At 36.7% G+C, this 16,927-nt stretch overlaps 1 protein-coding gene and 2 pseudogenes across 3 annotated transcripts; 2 read left to right on the top strand and 1 right to left on the bottom strand.

Moving 5' to 3' along the window:
• The first annotated feature begins 50 nt into the window (after positions 1 to 50).
• On the top strand, positions 51 to 2,181 carry LOC146886616 (putative clathrin assembly protein At2g25430 pseudogene; annotated as a pseudogene). The gene is made up of 2 exons (XR_014994571.1): positions 51 to 679; positions 762 to 2,181. The product of XR_014994571.1 is annotated as a putative clathrin assembly protein At2g25430 pseudogene (transcript).
• Positions 2,182 to 7,349: 5,168 nt separating this feature from the next.
• On the top strand, positions 7,350 to 9,188 carry LOC114182077 (putative clathrin assembly protein At2g25430 pseudogene; annotated as a pseudogene). Its single transcript, XR_014994572.1, has 2 exons — positions 7,350 to 7,828; positions 7,911 to 9,188. The product of XR_014994572.1 is annotated as a putative clathrin assembly protein At2g25430 pseudogene (transcript).
• Positions 9,189 to 10,967: 1,779 nt separating this feature from the next.
• Positions 10,968 to 16,217, bottom strand: LOC114182153 (aldehyde dehydrogenase family 2 member C4-like). The gene is made up of 9 exons (XM_028068936.2): positions 15,987 to 16,217; positions 14,639 to 14,781; positions 12,785 to 13,168; positions 12,613 to 12,702; positions 12,177 to 12,350; positions 11,961 to 12,098; positions 11,700 to 11,837; positions 11,542 to 11,603; positions 10,968 to 11,424 (listed from the first exon to the last, which is right to left on the bottom strand). Exons 1-9 carry the CDS (start codon positions 16,087 to 16,089, stop codon positions 11,151 to 11,153), a joined length of 1,506 nt encoding a protein of 501 aa, XP_027924737.2. The 5' UTR covers positions 16,090 to 16,217; the 3' UTR covers positions 10,968 to 11,150.
• Between the last annotated feature and the right edge of the window lie 710 nt (positions 16,218 to 16,927).

Here is a 16,927-nt window from a genome sequence, read left to right as displayed (position 1 = left end):
TAGTTTTGAACCTACATTCAAATATACAAATATTTCATGTGCATTTCAAAGGATTTGTTGGTGTTCACCTTGACATTGGTAAACATTGTTGGCTCAATGTAGTAGCCTTTCTCTTTTTCCATGTTCAATATAGGAAATAACTTTTTCAAGTTGTTTTCTGTCAACCTGTGATAAAATGTTGTAAGCAAACATAGAAATTGGAGAATTAGTAAAATAAGACCCAATATAAACTCTGATCTTAACCAACAACAAGAAGAGATTTGAAAGTGTTTTGTGGACAGTCTTCATTGTTGAGTAGATACCAGTGTAGCAAGATGAGCATGAAACAATGCCGAGAGAGGTGTTTGTTCAGCAGGCTTAAGAACCATAGTACAACCAGCAGCCAAAGCAGGGTCAACCATGGCGTAAAACATGGAGGTGGGGAAATTCCAGGGAATGAGGTGTCCCAAAACACCAATTGGTTCTATTAAAATATATGTTTTCAACTCCCGTGCAGGTTCTAGTACTTCTCCAGTTATTAGAGTTTACAAGAACAGGCTTTTGTATTTCTCTTTTCTCTCTCGCTCTCATCGCAGATCTGAGAGTCTCACAGATTACAGGGTTCCACGGAGTTCATTCTAGCTCCGATTCCCTCCAATGGGATCCCCCTACCTGATTTCGCGCGGATCTAGGAGCTCAGGTAAGACCAGAGGATTTATGAATTCAATCTGAACGGATTTCTGGTTTTCCAAAATTTGTTGATTAATTCAGGTCAGGTTTAGTGTGTGAGTGAGTAAGGTTGGGGTTTGCGATGGCTCCCACGACGATCCGGAAGGCGATTGGGGTGGTGAAGGACCAGACCAGCATAAGGATTGCGAAGGTCGCCGGCAACACGGCGCCGGAAATGGAGGTCGCGGTTGTCAAGGCCACCAGCCACGAAGACGACCCCGCCAGCGAGAAGTACGTCAGAGAGATCTTGAACCTCATGTCGCAATCGCGCGGCTACGTCCTCGCATGCGTATCCGCGGTGTCCAAGCGTTTGGGGAAGACGCGCGACTGGATTGTGGCGCTGAAGGCGCTCATGCTCGTGCACCGGCTCATGAACGAGGGTCCCCCCCTGTTCCAGGAGGAGATCCTTTATGCCATCCGCCGAGGATCACGGTTCCTCAATATGTTTGATTTTATAGACGAGGCTCACTCCAGCTCCTGGGATCACTCCGCTTTTGTGAGGACCTATGCTATGTATCTCGACCAGAGGCTTGAGTTGATGCTGTTTTATAGAAAGAGCACCACCGCCGGTACCTGTGGTGGTAGTGTTGGCGGCGGCGGTGCTGATGATAGATTTGGCGGAGGGGACAATTTCCGGTGGTGGGGACATGACATGAGTGAATCGGTGACTCCTTTGAGGGATATGACTCTGGATAAGAGGGTTTTCGATAAGATGGATCATTTGCAGAGGTTGTTGGATCGGTTTCTGGCTTGTAGGCCAACTGGGTTGGCGAAGAATAGTAGGATGGTTTTCGTTGCTTTGTATCATGTGGTTAGGGAGAGTTTTCAATTGTATGCTGCTATATGTGAGGTTTTGGCTGAGTTGCTTGACAAGTTCTTTGATATGGAGTACGTCGATTGCGTGAAGGCTCTTGAAGCTTATTACAGTGCGGCTAAGCAGATTGATGAGCTTGTTGGTTTTTATAATTGGTGTAAGGATAAAGGTGTGGTGAGGTCCTCGGAGTACCCTGAGGTTCAGAGGATTACCACCAAGTTGCTTGAGACGTTGGAGGAGTTTGTGATGGATAATAGGGCTAAGAGGCCGAAGAGTCACCAGACAAAAGAGGAGGAGCCGGCACCACCAGATGTGAACGAAATCAAGGCATTGCCTCCTCCGGAGAATTATTACTTCTCCATGAATTTCATCAGCAGCACCAGCAGCAGCACAGTAACGTAGGGTATTTTCTGCTGTTGGAACTTCATAACCCTTAATCGTATCATATGATATAGTTTTCCAGCATCAATTGCTCGCTATTTCTTCAGCGTTTTCATCAATTACTTCTGCCAATTTCATCATCATTTTTGCTCTTTCCTGGTTCTCCATGTTGACGAAGATTAGAACACATGCAAATAATTGAAAATGGATGGAAAAGTAATACGTTAGAAGATCCATATCCATCGTATATAAGATATAAGGTGAGTTTATGTATATAACTCTGTGTAAATCTCTGGTGTTAACTTAAATTAAAAGATCACTCCTTAGTGCATCGGATATTTTTAAGATATTTTATAAAATTTTCTGAATAAATTAAAAAATCTTATATTTTTAGTATTGTTGCCTCTCTTTCTGAAGTCTCGTTTCAAAATGATTTCAAAATGATTAAATGTACTTGTACCCTTCTGGTCGTCCAAGACCCTATGAGTCTAAGAATTTGGGTTTAATTAATATTTTATTAAAATACTTTTTATATGAGATATTTTAGATTAATTGGTTATGATATTTATAACTGTTTTGTTTATAAATAAGAAATTAATTCTCAAGATCAGAAAAATAATTTTCTAAGTATGCTCTTAAATCTTCTTATAACTTTTGTCTTCTGTCAAATTATTCAACCTTTTGGCGGAACGATATACAAAATGTTGCTCCTGAAAGACATCTAATGGATTTAAAATCGGACAGACGGCAACAAAAATATTTAGTGCCTACTGTGGATTCCGGTAAAACAGATCTCGGCCCGTCACAAAACCTAAATTTAAACCTGAGACACGTACTACCGAAACATTCCCCCGAACACTGTTCGACCATTCGTCTCGTCACCCTATCTTCAATTTGTCAATTTATTTTCCTCACCTCCATCGAGAGTCGTGCGCACGCCGTGGCCACCCTCCGCTTCACCCGTCATTTTGCGATTGACGAGGCATGGAACAAACAAGGCCAGCCCAACATGCGCGGATCTTCTTCATCTTCTTCTACACAAACATAAATTCCCAAGTCTCCATCAAAATACGCGCGGTTCCCTTGGCTGGCTCATCTCTGCACACCGATACCAAGGCTAGTTATGATACGCCCTCATCGGCGTAAGTTATCGTTGTCGACGCCGTTCACCAACAGTGGCTTTGCCGGCGTCAACGTCTCGTCCTTCATCTCCATCGTACGACCACCTCTTCGTACCACCAAAATCATACTCTCACGTCCCGCGATTGTTTCCTTCTACCATTATTTCCTTATTTTACTCCACCGCTTGCTACTCACCTCCGCGGGAGATCTCTCAGAGGAACCTCACTGCCATAATCGGTTCGCCTCTAATCCTCCTACCGACAAAGACCTCAAGATTGAATGCTTAAAAGGAAACGGGAACATGCAACAAAGCAAATTAAAGGTATGAAAAGGAGGCTGGGAACGAAGAAAGAAAAAGCGGATTCACATTTTTCCACTTCTCACACCTATAGAAAGTTTAACAAGGCACACCATCATGGCTCACAGTCACACCTCACTGTATATTGCGCAGCCTCCAACGGCGTCCCCAAAACATCCTAACACCTGGACGGAGTTACCGTCAATTGTCATTACAACTTTGACGGTTGAGTTTTCTTTTCTCGCGATAGCCAAAACCGTCCAAAACCACCATTTTTCCGTTGAAGAATCGTGGTGGATAACATGGAACCAAGGAGAAGGGAACGTGGTGGATAATGCGGGACGAAAGACAAGGGAGGTTATTTTCTTTCTTTTTCATATCTTAAAAGGTTTATATATAAAGGGTAATATTTTAAATTTATAATTAAATCATTAATTAATTTCATACGAGAAGATTATGTTCTAAGTAAAATAATATTTGAAAAAAATAAAATACTGAATGTTACTTATGTGAAACACTATTTCAAAAAAAAATCATAAAATAATACGAAGTAAATTGTTATTGATTGAAATGCGATTTTGAAAAAAATGAATTATACAAAAACAATACGAGAAACAATATTTAAAAAATAATAATAATAATCAAATGATTTACATAGGAATATTATATAAAATACGTAACAAGTATTTTTCTTGATTTATGAATAATTTATTTCAATAAATATTGTAATTTTTATATATAATTTGAGTTATATTATACGAAAAATATCGACCTTCATTTGATTGTTATATTTAAAATTCATTTCTTACGAGTAATCTTGATTAATTCAACTAATCCAAGCTTGAGGACGGTGAAGAATTGTCTAAAGCGACGACCCAAGTTCGGCTTGGGGCCGGTGAAGAGCCGTCTAAAGCGACGACCCAAACTCGGCTTGAAGGTAGTGAAGAGCCGTCTAAAGCTACGGCCCAAGCTTGGCTTGGGGGCAGTGAAAAGTCGTTTAAAGCGAAGACCCACCGTCTAAAGCGATAACCCAAGCTCGGCTTGGGGGCGGTGAAGAGCCGTCTAAAGCGATAACCCAAGCTCGGCTTGGGGGCGGTGAAGAGCCGTCTAAAGCGACGACCCAAGCACAACTTGGGGACGGTGAAGAGTCGTCTAAAGTGACGACCCAAGCACAACTTGGGGGCGGTAAAGAGCCGTCTAAAGCGACAACCCAAGCACAGCTTGGGAACGGTGAAGAGTCGTTTAAAACGACAACCAAGTACGGCTTGGGGGCGATGAAGAGTCGTCTAAAGCGACAAACCTCGTGCTCGGATCGGGGGCAGTGAAGAACCGTCTAAAACGACAAACCTCAAGTTTGGCTCGAGACAGTGAAGAGCCGTTTAAACGATAAACTTCGAGCTTAGCTTGGGAGCGGTGAAGAGCCGTTTAAAATGACGACCCAAGCTCGGCTTGGAGACGGTGAAGAGTCGTTTAAACGGCAAACTTCGAGCTTGGCTCGGGAGCGGTGAAAAGTCGTTTAACATGACGACCTAAGCTCGGCTTGGAGACGGTGAATAGGCGTTAATGACCCCCACAAGACCATGACTTCTTTTCTCAGCCTTTACGCCTCAGATACTGATGCTCAAGGCTAGGGAGCTGTGTATCGTCTTGGTCGTCCAAGGCCCAACCCGATTCACAAAAATCTATGAGCCTAGGAATTTGGGCCTAATTGTATTTTATTAAGATAATTTTTATATGAGATATTTTGGGTCAGTCGGTTATAATATTTGTAATTGTTTTGCCTATAAATAAGATATTAACCCTCAGGGTCAGGGGGACAATTTTATGGCTTCAATGTGCTCTTTACTGTACGTTAAGTCAGGAAGGTTCTTATAACTTTTGTCTTCGGTAAAGTTATTAAACTTTTTGCCGGAACAATACACAAAAATGTTGCTCTTGCTAGACATCTAATCGATTTGAAATCGGACGGACGTCGGCAAGAACAGTATTGAACACTCAAGTGACTAAATTCAAACCAACCAATATGTGTGTATTGGGCTTATGTGAAGTCGATCTATGTTCATGTGTGTGTTAGGCCGACCTATGTTCATATGTGCATTGGACTTATTTCAAGTCGACCTATGATCATGTGTGTGTTGGGCCAATCTGTGTTCATGTTTGTATTGGGTCGATCTCATTGGGAGAACATATTGTGCTCGACTTGGAGCCGACTTATGTACTTCGAGGCATTTAGTCTGACCTAGACTCAACTTATCCAAAAGACCCAATTCACTTAAAATTGCGACTCATCTCTCCTTAAAATAATGACAAATACAATCACTTAACCACATCCCCACAAAGGTCGAAGTAAATCCCTACACATGTCATCTTTCTCTTGTGATCTTAGGAGGGTGAAGCAATGAGGAGTTGAAGACCATTATAAAAGTAAGCAACTGCTATTCATTAAAAGCAGAGAAAATAGGATGGAAAGGCATATTGGGAGAGAAAGCATTCTTTTGTAAACATATTTGGTGAAGGGGACGAGTTGCGATCACCAAACATCTCGAACTATCTTTAGGGATAACATGTACCATAGATTATTCATAATTTATTATTTTACATGAACTTGATTTTTATATTGAGAATAATAATTGATTTTGAATTGGAATATTTTTTTACATGACTCTTATGTTTAATAAAACTATAGAGTCTTCTTTCAATTTTCTTTTAATATCCTGAAGTTTTGTGTTCTTACGTTGTCCTCTATCATAATTCATAACTTGTATGGGTTAATCTTCTACAGATAAATGATTCATCATGTATTCCAAAATTTTAATAGCGCATAAGTTATGATGCAATAAATGATAATAGACCGTGAGAAAAAGAAAATCGGAAAGCTATTTTTCACACAGTGCACCTTTGCTCAAATAATATTGAATATATTAAATTTATTTATTTATTTTAAAATATCTATTACATAATATATCTTTTTAAAAAAATCACAAGATAACATGTATCCGTGTTCATTTAAATTGTGTATAATTAACAAAATTTAAAATTTATTTAAATACAAAAATAAAATTATGACTGATTTGCAAAATTTAACAAAAATTAAGATCAACCGTATATTTTAACCATTATAATAAAAAAAACCAAAAATGTTAGAAGATCGTTTGTTTGCTTTAAGTGGAGGTACATTCAATAGAAGCACGATGGATAGCTTTCCCTAAATTCCAAAAGTGTTAAGTTAAATATTAATTACTTACACAAATTTAGCTTATATCTTATTGTATTTTAACAAAATGAATTAAACATCTTTTTTATGTTTATGGTAGTTTTGAACCTACATTCAATTTAGAAAAAACATTTTTTTAAGATTTTAAATTAGCTGTTCTATTTTCAAAATACATTAATTAAAATTAGCATTACTGTGTAAAAACTATAAAAAAATGTTTTAAACATTGCCATTTAAGATTAAAGGAAAATGTAAAGTTTGAAAAGTGAAATAAAATATCACAACAAACTTAATGGACAAACACTTTAGTTTTGATAAGTAATTGAGTAACAAACTAAGAAATTCATCATAATATTCTCTGTTTTTTGCAATCATTCCAAAACATTACCCTAAGCACTAAACAACGTGATTGTGCGAATTAGACTTTTCTTTGTAGTTAAAGAGTGTCCAGAGTAAGTATTCTTATTGAATAGAAAAATCAAGACCTTTATCAACTTTCTTTTGGATCCTTAGAATCGAATACAAATATGGAAGGAGTTTTCAACTTAACTAAAGTGTGTGAGGGTCAGTTATGGAGTAATCTATTTGTTTCAGTAAAACTATTTTCTGTTGATTTTTCAGTGACACAAATATACAAACATTTCATGAGCATTTCAAAGGAGTTGTTGGTGTTCACCTTGACATTGGTAAAAATTGTTGACTCAATGTAGTAGCCCTTCTCTTTTTCCATGTTCAATATAGGAAATAACTTTTTCAAATTCTTTTCTGTCAACCTGTGATAAAATGTTGTAAGCAAACATAGAAATTGGAGAATTAGTAAAATAAGACCCAAGATAAACTCTGATCTTAACCAACAACAAAAAGAGATTTGAAAGTGTTTTATGGACATTCTTCATTGTTGAGTAGATAGCAGTTTAGCAAGATGAGCACGAAACAATGCTGAGAGAGGTGTTTGTTCAGCAGGCTTAAGAACCATAGTACAACCAGCCGCCAAAGCAAGGTCAACCATGGTGTAAAACATGGAGGTGGTGAAATTCCAGGGAATGATGTGTCCCACAACACCAATTGGTTCTATTCAAATATATGTTTTCAACTCCCGTGCAGATTCTAGTACTTCTCCATTTGTTAGAGTTTACAAGAACAGGCTTTTGTATTTCTCTTTTCTCTCTTTCTCTCTCTCATTGCAGATCTGAGAGTCTCACAGATTACAGGGTTCCACGGAGTTGATTCTAGCTTCGATTCCCTCCAATCGGATCCCCCTACCCGATTTCGCGCGGATCTAGGAGCTCAGGTAAGACCAGAGGATTTATGAATTCAATCTGAACGGATTTCTGGTTTTCCAAAATTTGTTGATTAATTCAGGTCAGGTTTAGTGTGTGAGTGAGTAAGGTTGGGGTTTGCGATGGCTCCCACGACGATCCGGAAGGCGATTGGGGTGGTGAAGGACCAGACCAGCATAAGGATTGCGCAGGTCGCCAGCAACATGGCGCCGGAAATGGAGGTCGCGGTTGTCAGGGCCACCAGCCACAACGACTACCCCGCCAGCGAGAAGTACGTCAGGGAGATCTTGGACCTCATGTCGCACTCGCGCGGCTACGTCCTCGCATGCGTATCCGCGGTGTCCAAGCGTTTGGGGAAGACGCGCAACTGGATTGTGGCGGTCAAGGCGCTCATGCTCTTGCACCGGCTCATTGACGAGGGTCCCCCCCTGTTCCAGGAGGAGATCCTTTACGCCACCCGCAGAGGATCACGGCTCCTCAATATGTCTGATTTTAGAGACGAGGCTCACTCCATGTCCTGGGATCACTCCGCTTTTGTGAGGTCCTATGCTACGTATCTCGACCAGAGGCTTGAGTTGATGCTGTTTTACAGAAAGAGCACCGACGCCGGTACCTGTGGTGGTAGTGTTGGCGGCGGCGGTGCTGATGATAGATTTGGCGGAGGGGACAATTTCCGGTGGGCGCCGTATGAGTACGGTGGTGGGGACATGAGTGAATCGGTGACTCCTTTGAGGGATATGACTCGGGATAAGAGGGTTTTCGGTAGGATGGGTCATTTGCAGAGGTTGTTGGATTGGTTTCTGGCTTGTAGGCCTGTTGGGTTTGCGAAGAATAGTAGGATGGTTTTCGTTGCTTTGTATCATGTGGTTAGGGAGAGTTTTCAATTGTATGCTGCTATATGTGAGGTTTTGGCTGAGTTGCTTGACAAGTTCTTTGATATGGAGTACGTCGATTGCGTGAAGGCTCTTGAAGCTTATTACAGTGCGGCTAAGCAGATTGATGAGCTTGTTGGTTTTTATAATTGGTGTAAGGATAAAGGTGTGGTGAGGTCCTCGGAGTACCCTGAGGTTCAGAGGATTACCACCAAGTTGCTTGAGACGATGGAGGAGTTTGTGAGGGATAGGGCTAAGAGACCGAAGAATCCCGAGAGAGAAGAGGAGGAGCCGGCACCAGATATGAACGAAATCAAGGCATTGCCTCCTCCGGAGAATTAGTACTTCTCCATGAATTTCATCAGCAGCACCAGCAGCAGCACAGTAACGTAGGGTATTTTCTGCTGTGGGAACTTCATAACCCTTAATCGTATCGTATGATATAATTTTCCAGCATCAATTGCATCCGGTGTCGCTATTTCTTCAGCGTTTTCATCAATTACTTCTGCCCATTTCATCATCATTTTTGCTCTTTCCTGGTTCTCCATGTTAACCAAGATTAGAACACGTAATAATTGAGAATGGATGGAAAAGTAATACGTTAGAAGATCCATATCCATCATATATAAGACATAAGGTGAGTTTATGTATATAACTCAGTGTAAGTATGTGGGGTTAAATTAGATTAAGAGATCACTCCTTAGTATTAGAATCATTGGACTGATTTTTTTTTTTTAAGAATCGGATATTTTTAAGATATTTTATAAAATTTTCTGAAGAAATTAAAAAATCTTATATTTTTAGTAATTTTCTGAAGTTCGGTTTCAAAATAATGAAATATATTATACACTCCGACAACCAGACTCAAACTAATCTACACGTAAGAATGTCAAATCGGGCCGGATCTAACAGGCGGCCCGCCAACCCAAAAAAAACACGGTTTCATAAAATGCGAAAACTTATTAAAATTAACTATAGTCACATTATTATAAATAAGGCCACGTTTTCGTAACAGAAAAACTAAACAATTTTATTAAAATGTTGAGATGAAATATTGTACAAGATTTAAGAATTGAATGAAAATTATGTCCACAAATATTTAGATTTGTTTTTATACCAAGATTTCGATAGAAGAAATTGATATGGCGTGAGAGTGACGCGTGTGAAATGTTGTGTTGATTAACGATGCTAGTCGATATCAACTAAATATGGTTCAAAATATCAATAAATGATTAAATCAAAATTACACAGCGAAAAATAAAATAAAATAAATAAATTATGTTAATTATAAAAATCATGTAATTTATCTGATAGATGCCACGCAGGATCTGTTACTGATCAGTTAGTGGCACTAAATAGAGCCACGTGGAAGCAGCAAAGACAGATGCCACATGGTTTCCGACTTTAGATGATGCAGTGGATCTTTGTACAACACAACATAGAATGTGGTCGCACACAAACATCCTTAAAACCTGTTTCACTGCTTCTTACGATGCCAATTCCCTTCCCCTTTCTTTTCTTTTCTCTTCTTCCACAATGTCATATTCCCCTCAGATTCTTTTCTTTTTCAACTCTAAACTTCAAAAGTGAGCCACACAATTTATATATAATGTATTGTACCCACTGTTAGGAAAAAGTTTGAAAGCACAAAGAAGAATCAATGTGTCACCCTGGAATTCCTTTTCTCAACAGAGAAAGCTTCATACTGCATAGAAGATGGGTTTTGTCGGCGGTGGCAAGGCAGGCTCACGGTGGTGGCAGCTCCGGAGAGAGTGGTTCTGCGAAGCGATGCGTGTGCTCGCCGTCGCAGCATCCGGGGTCATTCCGGTGCCGGTTGCATCACGGCGAGTATGTATGGCGGGGTAGGGCTAGTAAGTAGATGGATGTATCCAACGATAAGAGTTCATAAGCATGCATGTAAATAAATAATCCTTCTTTCTTCTTTCATGATGAATAACGATGAAGGAATTTGAGATCAGAGGATGCAGCTGCTTGCACTTGTGGTAAAATAATAATGAAAAGTTTGTGACTTTCTTTGTTTTATGTGTGCCAATTTATCCAGGAATTTCAACAGAGCCTTATCAGTGAAGTCTTATCTCAAAGTAAAATTTACAGAATATCTGATCAGTTAGAAAATTAAGTTTTAATTGTGGGGTTGACTTTATGAAGAAATTAGTATAAAGAAAGTCAAACATAGATAACAAAAAGAGACTGTTGTTTGCTACAACTTTAACAGTGTATGTATACATTCAGTGACAACTTAGGAAAGTGAGGCAAATATAAAAATCAAACTTTTACCATAATTTTGAATTCATCAACACACACAAACTATGTGAAAAACTTAGACTAAACATACTTGAGCATGTGTTATGTATAGTAACATGACCCAATTTTATTACTCTGATGAAGTACATATGTTAAATCTGCTGTACTGTTTAAACTGAAAGCAGAAAGGAGATATTCAAAGCCAAGGAGAATTGTAAATGGGAGTTACAACAGATTTAACTTGTAGATACTTGTGTAGGGCTTCCAATCCAAAATCTCTTCCAAATCCACTCATCTTGTACCCTCCATAAGGAATGTCATTCCCGAAGGCAAAGTAGCAATTGATCCAAACAATGCCTGCACGAAGGGACCTTGACACAGTGTTGGCTGTGTCCAAACTCTTGGTCACAATGCCTGATGCTAGACCATACTTAGTGCTGTTGGCAATCTTTATTGCATCATCAATAGTCCTGTTATTCATTCATACATCAGTTTTGGATTCAGAATTCATGAACAGATTCAAAGACATTACTAGGAATACATTCAATCAATTATAGCAGTAAGTAAATAAAATTACAGTATCTTACTTAAACTTCATCAGAGCCATCACAGGACCAAATATCTCCTCCTGTACTATACGCATGTCCTCCTATACAAGATATTATGAAAAAGACAATGTGATGGTTAGTTATCCATTTCTTCTTAAAATAACCTCGTTTTGTACTTGGGTGGAGTTAAAAATCACCTTAACATTGGAGAAAATTGTAGGTTCAATGTAGTAACCCTTGTCTCCCACTCTTTTTCCACCAGTCAAAAGGGTGGCACCTTCTTTCTTTCCAATCTCAATATAGGAAAGGATCTTTTCAAATTGCTTCTTGTCAACCTACAACAAGAAAACGATTAATCAATTACTCTCAATTTTGTTTCAATAATTAGAGTTACTAGAAGACATATTCCGTATGTTTTTAGAACTGATGTAGATATAACTCTGCTGCTACATTCAAACCTGAGGCCCTTGTTGAGCTTTAGGATCAAAAGGATCACCAACCACCCAAGCTTTTGCTTTCTCCACCAATTTCTTCTCAAATTCATCATAAATTCCTTCTTGAACGAGCACACGAGAGCCTGCAACACAGATTTCTCCCTGAAATCGATAGTAGAAAAAGTTAGAATATTTCCAACTGGTATGTGAAAAGGATTAAATTTCATGAAGGAAAACCACCTTATTGAAAACGATGCCCAAGAGGGCAAGCTCAGCAGCTTTATTTACATCAGCATCATCAAAAACTATGACGGGTGACTTGCCTCCTAATTCAAGTGAAACTTGTTTCAAATTACTACTAGCTGCAGAACGCATTATTTCACGCCCCACTTCTGTTGAACCTGTGAAGCTTACCTACACATGCACAAATCACAAATCACAATCATATTGGTTTTACTGTATGTTACTCTGTTATTATTATTTGTGATCAATTATTATTATTTTGTATATTGCACCTTAATTTAGTCTATTTATAGTCTCAACTGTCAACCAAAGCAATAACTGTTATATGTCAAGCAAAAATGAGAGTCCAATAAAAAAACTATGGCATTACATGAGAGAACAACGTAACTTAAGTATCACATAATGTCCACATATTTTACGTTTAAGTAGTTACCAGATCAATGTCCATGTGTGAGCTTATTGCAGCACCTGCAGTTCGACCAAATCCTGGTACTACATTAAGTACTCCATCTGGAATTCCAGCCTTCAAAACATAAAAGTAAGGAAAATCAATAACTCAACCTTTAGTAACCAACTTGTTAATGCCATTTGTAAAAGACACATACCAATTTAGCTAGATGAGCATAATACAAGGCTGAGAGAGGTGTTTGTTCAGCAGGCTTGAGGACCATTGTGCAACCGGCAGCCAAGGAAGGACTAACCTTGGCAACAAACATGGTGGTAGGGAAGTTCCAGGGAATAATGTGTCCCACAACACCAACTGGTTCTAGTAAAGTATATGCATGGAACTTCCCAGAAGCTTTCAAGACCTCCCCGTGGATTTTATCTGCTGCACCAGCATAATAACGTATAGTAGCTGCTGCTGCAGGAATGTCACCAACCTTACAATAGTGGTACAACTTCCCAGCATCGATGGCATCCAATGCTGCTATTTCATCTATGTTTTGCTCAATTAAATCTGCCCATTTCATCATAATTCTTGCTCTTTCCTGATTTCAGAAACATCTCAAAGTTTAGTATCATATTGCCAAAGTGATGAACACTTGTGTCATGTCAATGCTATCAGAAAGTAAAAGAACCATGCTGGTGGTGAAGAACATTTTCACAAACAGTTCATCGACAAGCACTAATACAGCAAACATTTATCTAGACAGTGTACAGTTTTGTCAATATTGGGTAGCTACTTTTAACAAGATAACACCCATCACCGCCATTAACCCATAACTCGGTGGAACTGATCAACTTGCAAAAGAGAAAATCATGTGTCGTGTTTTAACAAGTATTACACTATTTGTTTGAAGTCAAACTAAAAAAGGCGTTACACGTTGGAGACTCGTGTTTCTTGAACTTAAAACACGGTATTTGTTCAATGTTGATGTCGTGCACGGTTTAAATCCACATGCATCTACTGTAACCTTCTGCCAAACGTTTACATAGATAAATTATGCAAACTTAACATCCACAGTGTTTGATTTTTTTATTTTTTATTTTACTCATCTTAATCCTTGAAGAGACTTCAATTATTTGAATCAACTCAATGATAAAGACATAAATAAATAAAATTTAAAATATGAAAACCAAAAGATGACTTGATCGATCGGTCCAATCCTATACATCACGAATACAGACAAAGCTTATATTATATTCAGAAAATTCCATTTCCAAATCCCAAGGGATTCACGTTTCGAGGTCTGAAAAATTCCTCGAAAAATGCATAATTATTTCGATGCTTCCTATAATTCAATTTTAAATGAGTTGGCATACTTTTAATATTGCTATATATTTTTGTCATTGTTTTTTCCTTTGTTTCATCCCCTGTCACTAAATGATCAATTTACGACTAATTAATAAAAATCAATTATTTGTACTAATTAAAAAGTTGGCATAGTAAAATTTTATAAATTTATACAATCGATTATTAGGGTCACTTTAAATCATAATCGAGTTCAATTATACATGTGTCAATCACAGATATGAGATGAGATGACCCGTGACCGAAGGTGGGTCATGTTATGAGCATCAAAATCAAAAACTGAAATTAATGTCTCAGACAAGCTCATTGCAGAAAAAAAAGTCAAAAACATTAAAGGCACGCTAGAATCAGCCACAAAAATTATGAATTCAGTTCAAGAAAACTAATTACGAAAAAAAGTCAAATATTTAGTTATTAGTTATCAAGTTAAAGTATATAAATTTCATTTAATATTTAGGTTTTTTATTAATATCTAGATTCCATTATAACGCAGACATGAAATTGCCAGATCGAAACTATTTCTTGTGTGACTTTTACACTGATAAAATGGAAAAACATTTTTAATATTTTTTTTATGAATGTAAAATTAAATATTTTACTTATAATAAATAGCAAACGTGACAAAATAAATGAGACCCACAAATCTATGGCGATAACGTAACAGTTCTTTGTAGAAAGAAGAAGAAGAAGAGAAATGATAACGTACCACACCGGGCATACGAGGCCATGGACCATGGTCGAAAGCGACACGTGCCGCTTTCACAGCAATGTCAATGTCTTCTTTTCCTCCTTCTGCGATCTTCGTAATCACTTCTCCTGTCCTTGGATCTATTGTCTCAAACTCTTTTCCTGAAATTTATTTTTTCAATTTTATAAATAAAATAAAAATATTTTCTGGAATCTTCATTTTTGCAACACTTCACTGCATTTTATATTAATGAAAATTCAAAAACACTCACAAACAAGACGCACAAAAAGACTCCTATTTCAAACTAATTGAATTAGTTAAATAAAATTAAATCAGTCAAATTGATTGTGCTCTACTTTCAGTATCAAATTTTTTACATCTACAGTCCATGATTCTAGTTTTTTTTTTTTATCATACATAAAGTATATACTTCTTGCATATATATATTTTTTGTTATTATTTAATTGATATACGTGAATTATATTTATTCATTGCTTTACACAGACCATTTAATAAACCAGTCTATAAATTAAAAAATATATATTAATTATGGTCCACACAAAGAGTTCTATTCTCATCAATATCTGGAATTTGTTTAGTGTATACATCATTTCGTTTTCAAATGAAACACAGCAAAATAATCTGGAATTTGTTTAGTGTTTATACATCATTCCGTTTTCAAATGAAACACAGCAAAATAAACAGAGAGAAAACAAATTAGACAAGATGAAAAAGAGCAGTAACACTCTTATTTATCTAATTTTCTTTTCTAAACCTCATCTTATAAAGAAATTTTAAAATTTAATTAAATTTAAAGTCGAATTTTTATCGAATCTTCCAATTTTGACTCAAATTCGTCCGATATCAATAACTATTATGCATTTTATAAATATTTTCCACTTTATAAATTTAATCTCAGTCACAATTTTATCTTTAAAAAATATTTTAAAAAATTAAAAGATCTAAAAGTATTTAAACTTTACTTGATCTACCGGACAGTATAAGACTTATAGGATATAACATAATATAAAAGTTATAATTTAATATTTATATTAGCAAAATATGTTGTTTTTACAGTAAAAAGTATACTGATAAAAGAATATACGGTAAAAAGTTATGTAAGTGGACGTCAGAACCAAAGTTAATATGTAAAGAAAAACAGCAAATATATTTTAAATCTGCTTGCAAGAAGATAAGTTGAGTGCTTCACTTAATTTATGCCATTTTTTCTTCTCTCGTTTCACTTTCCATTACTCCAAACCAGGAACAGTAACCATTTTTCATATAGGGTTTCCCTTGAGGTTTTTCACAGATAAAAAAAAAGTGCAGAGAGAAAAGTGAGAGTAAAGAGATTGAAGTTAAGAACCTGAAAGGGAATCAACAAATTGTCCATTGATGAAGAGTTTGGTGAACTTGATGGGAGGAATGTTGAAGGAAGAAGCTTGGCCGCCATTAGAGAGAGCAGCCATGTTTGTGTGTAGAGAAGCAACAGAAAGAAGCAGAGAGTAGACACTCACAGGGCAATGTTTTTACGCATCTAATCTGATATCAGAGAAAACAACAGAAAGGTCCCCCTTTTATACACACCCTAGCCTATATGACAATAATAGGATGCAAAAAGCAACTCATTCTCAATAACATTATTTTTTTTTAAATTAAATATATTTTTTAACTTTTAAAACTTTTACAGTCATGTTTGAACCGTCTGAAAGATTGTTTAAAACTTAAAAAATATATATATATATATTATATATTTAAATGTAAAAGTTTTAAATAAAAGAGAATTTTAAATGGGTTAGGTATTTTTTAGTCCGTAAAATTTGGTCAAAAATTGGAATTCATCCCTGATTAAAATTTTGATAAATTTTGGTCCCTAAATTTTAAAAATGAATTAATATAGTCATTTTAACCTAATTAATTTGACTTTTTTTTCAACATGTCGAATGTGTTTCATGTTAATATTGGAGTTGTTTATCTTGTTTGACACATTCTCGGCTCAATCCGAAACCTAAAAATAAGTTAACAAAATTGGATTAAAAATATTATATTCATTTATTTTTAAAATTTAGAAACCAAAATTTATCAAAGTTTCGACCAAGAACAAATTCCAATTTTAGGTCAAAGTTATGGGACTAAAAATACACTTATTCCATTTTAAATTTATTGTTTCTTTAAAATAAATTTAAATAAATTATACTCGGCATATAAAAATTAAGAAAACTTAATATCCACCATAAATTTTACACGTGGGTATCCGTCGTTTTTCATGACCAGTGTAGGGACGTCACATTCGAATCAGCCACAAAT

The sequence above is a fragment of the Vigna unguiculata genome, chromosome 4 (genome assembly GCF_037176805.1).
Source record: "Vigna unguiculata cultivar grain cowpea cultivar isolate G323 ecotype 2 chromosome 4, ASM3717680v1, whole genome shotgun sequence".
In the NCBI taxonomy this organism is placed as follows: domain Eukaryota; kingdom Viridiplantae; phylum Streptophyta; class Magnoliopsida; order Fabales; family Fabaceae; genus Vigna; species Vigna unguiculata.
The sequence above is the reverse complement of the archived record's forward strand: the minus strand, read 5'-3'. Positions and strand labels throughout refer to the sequence as shown.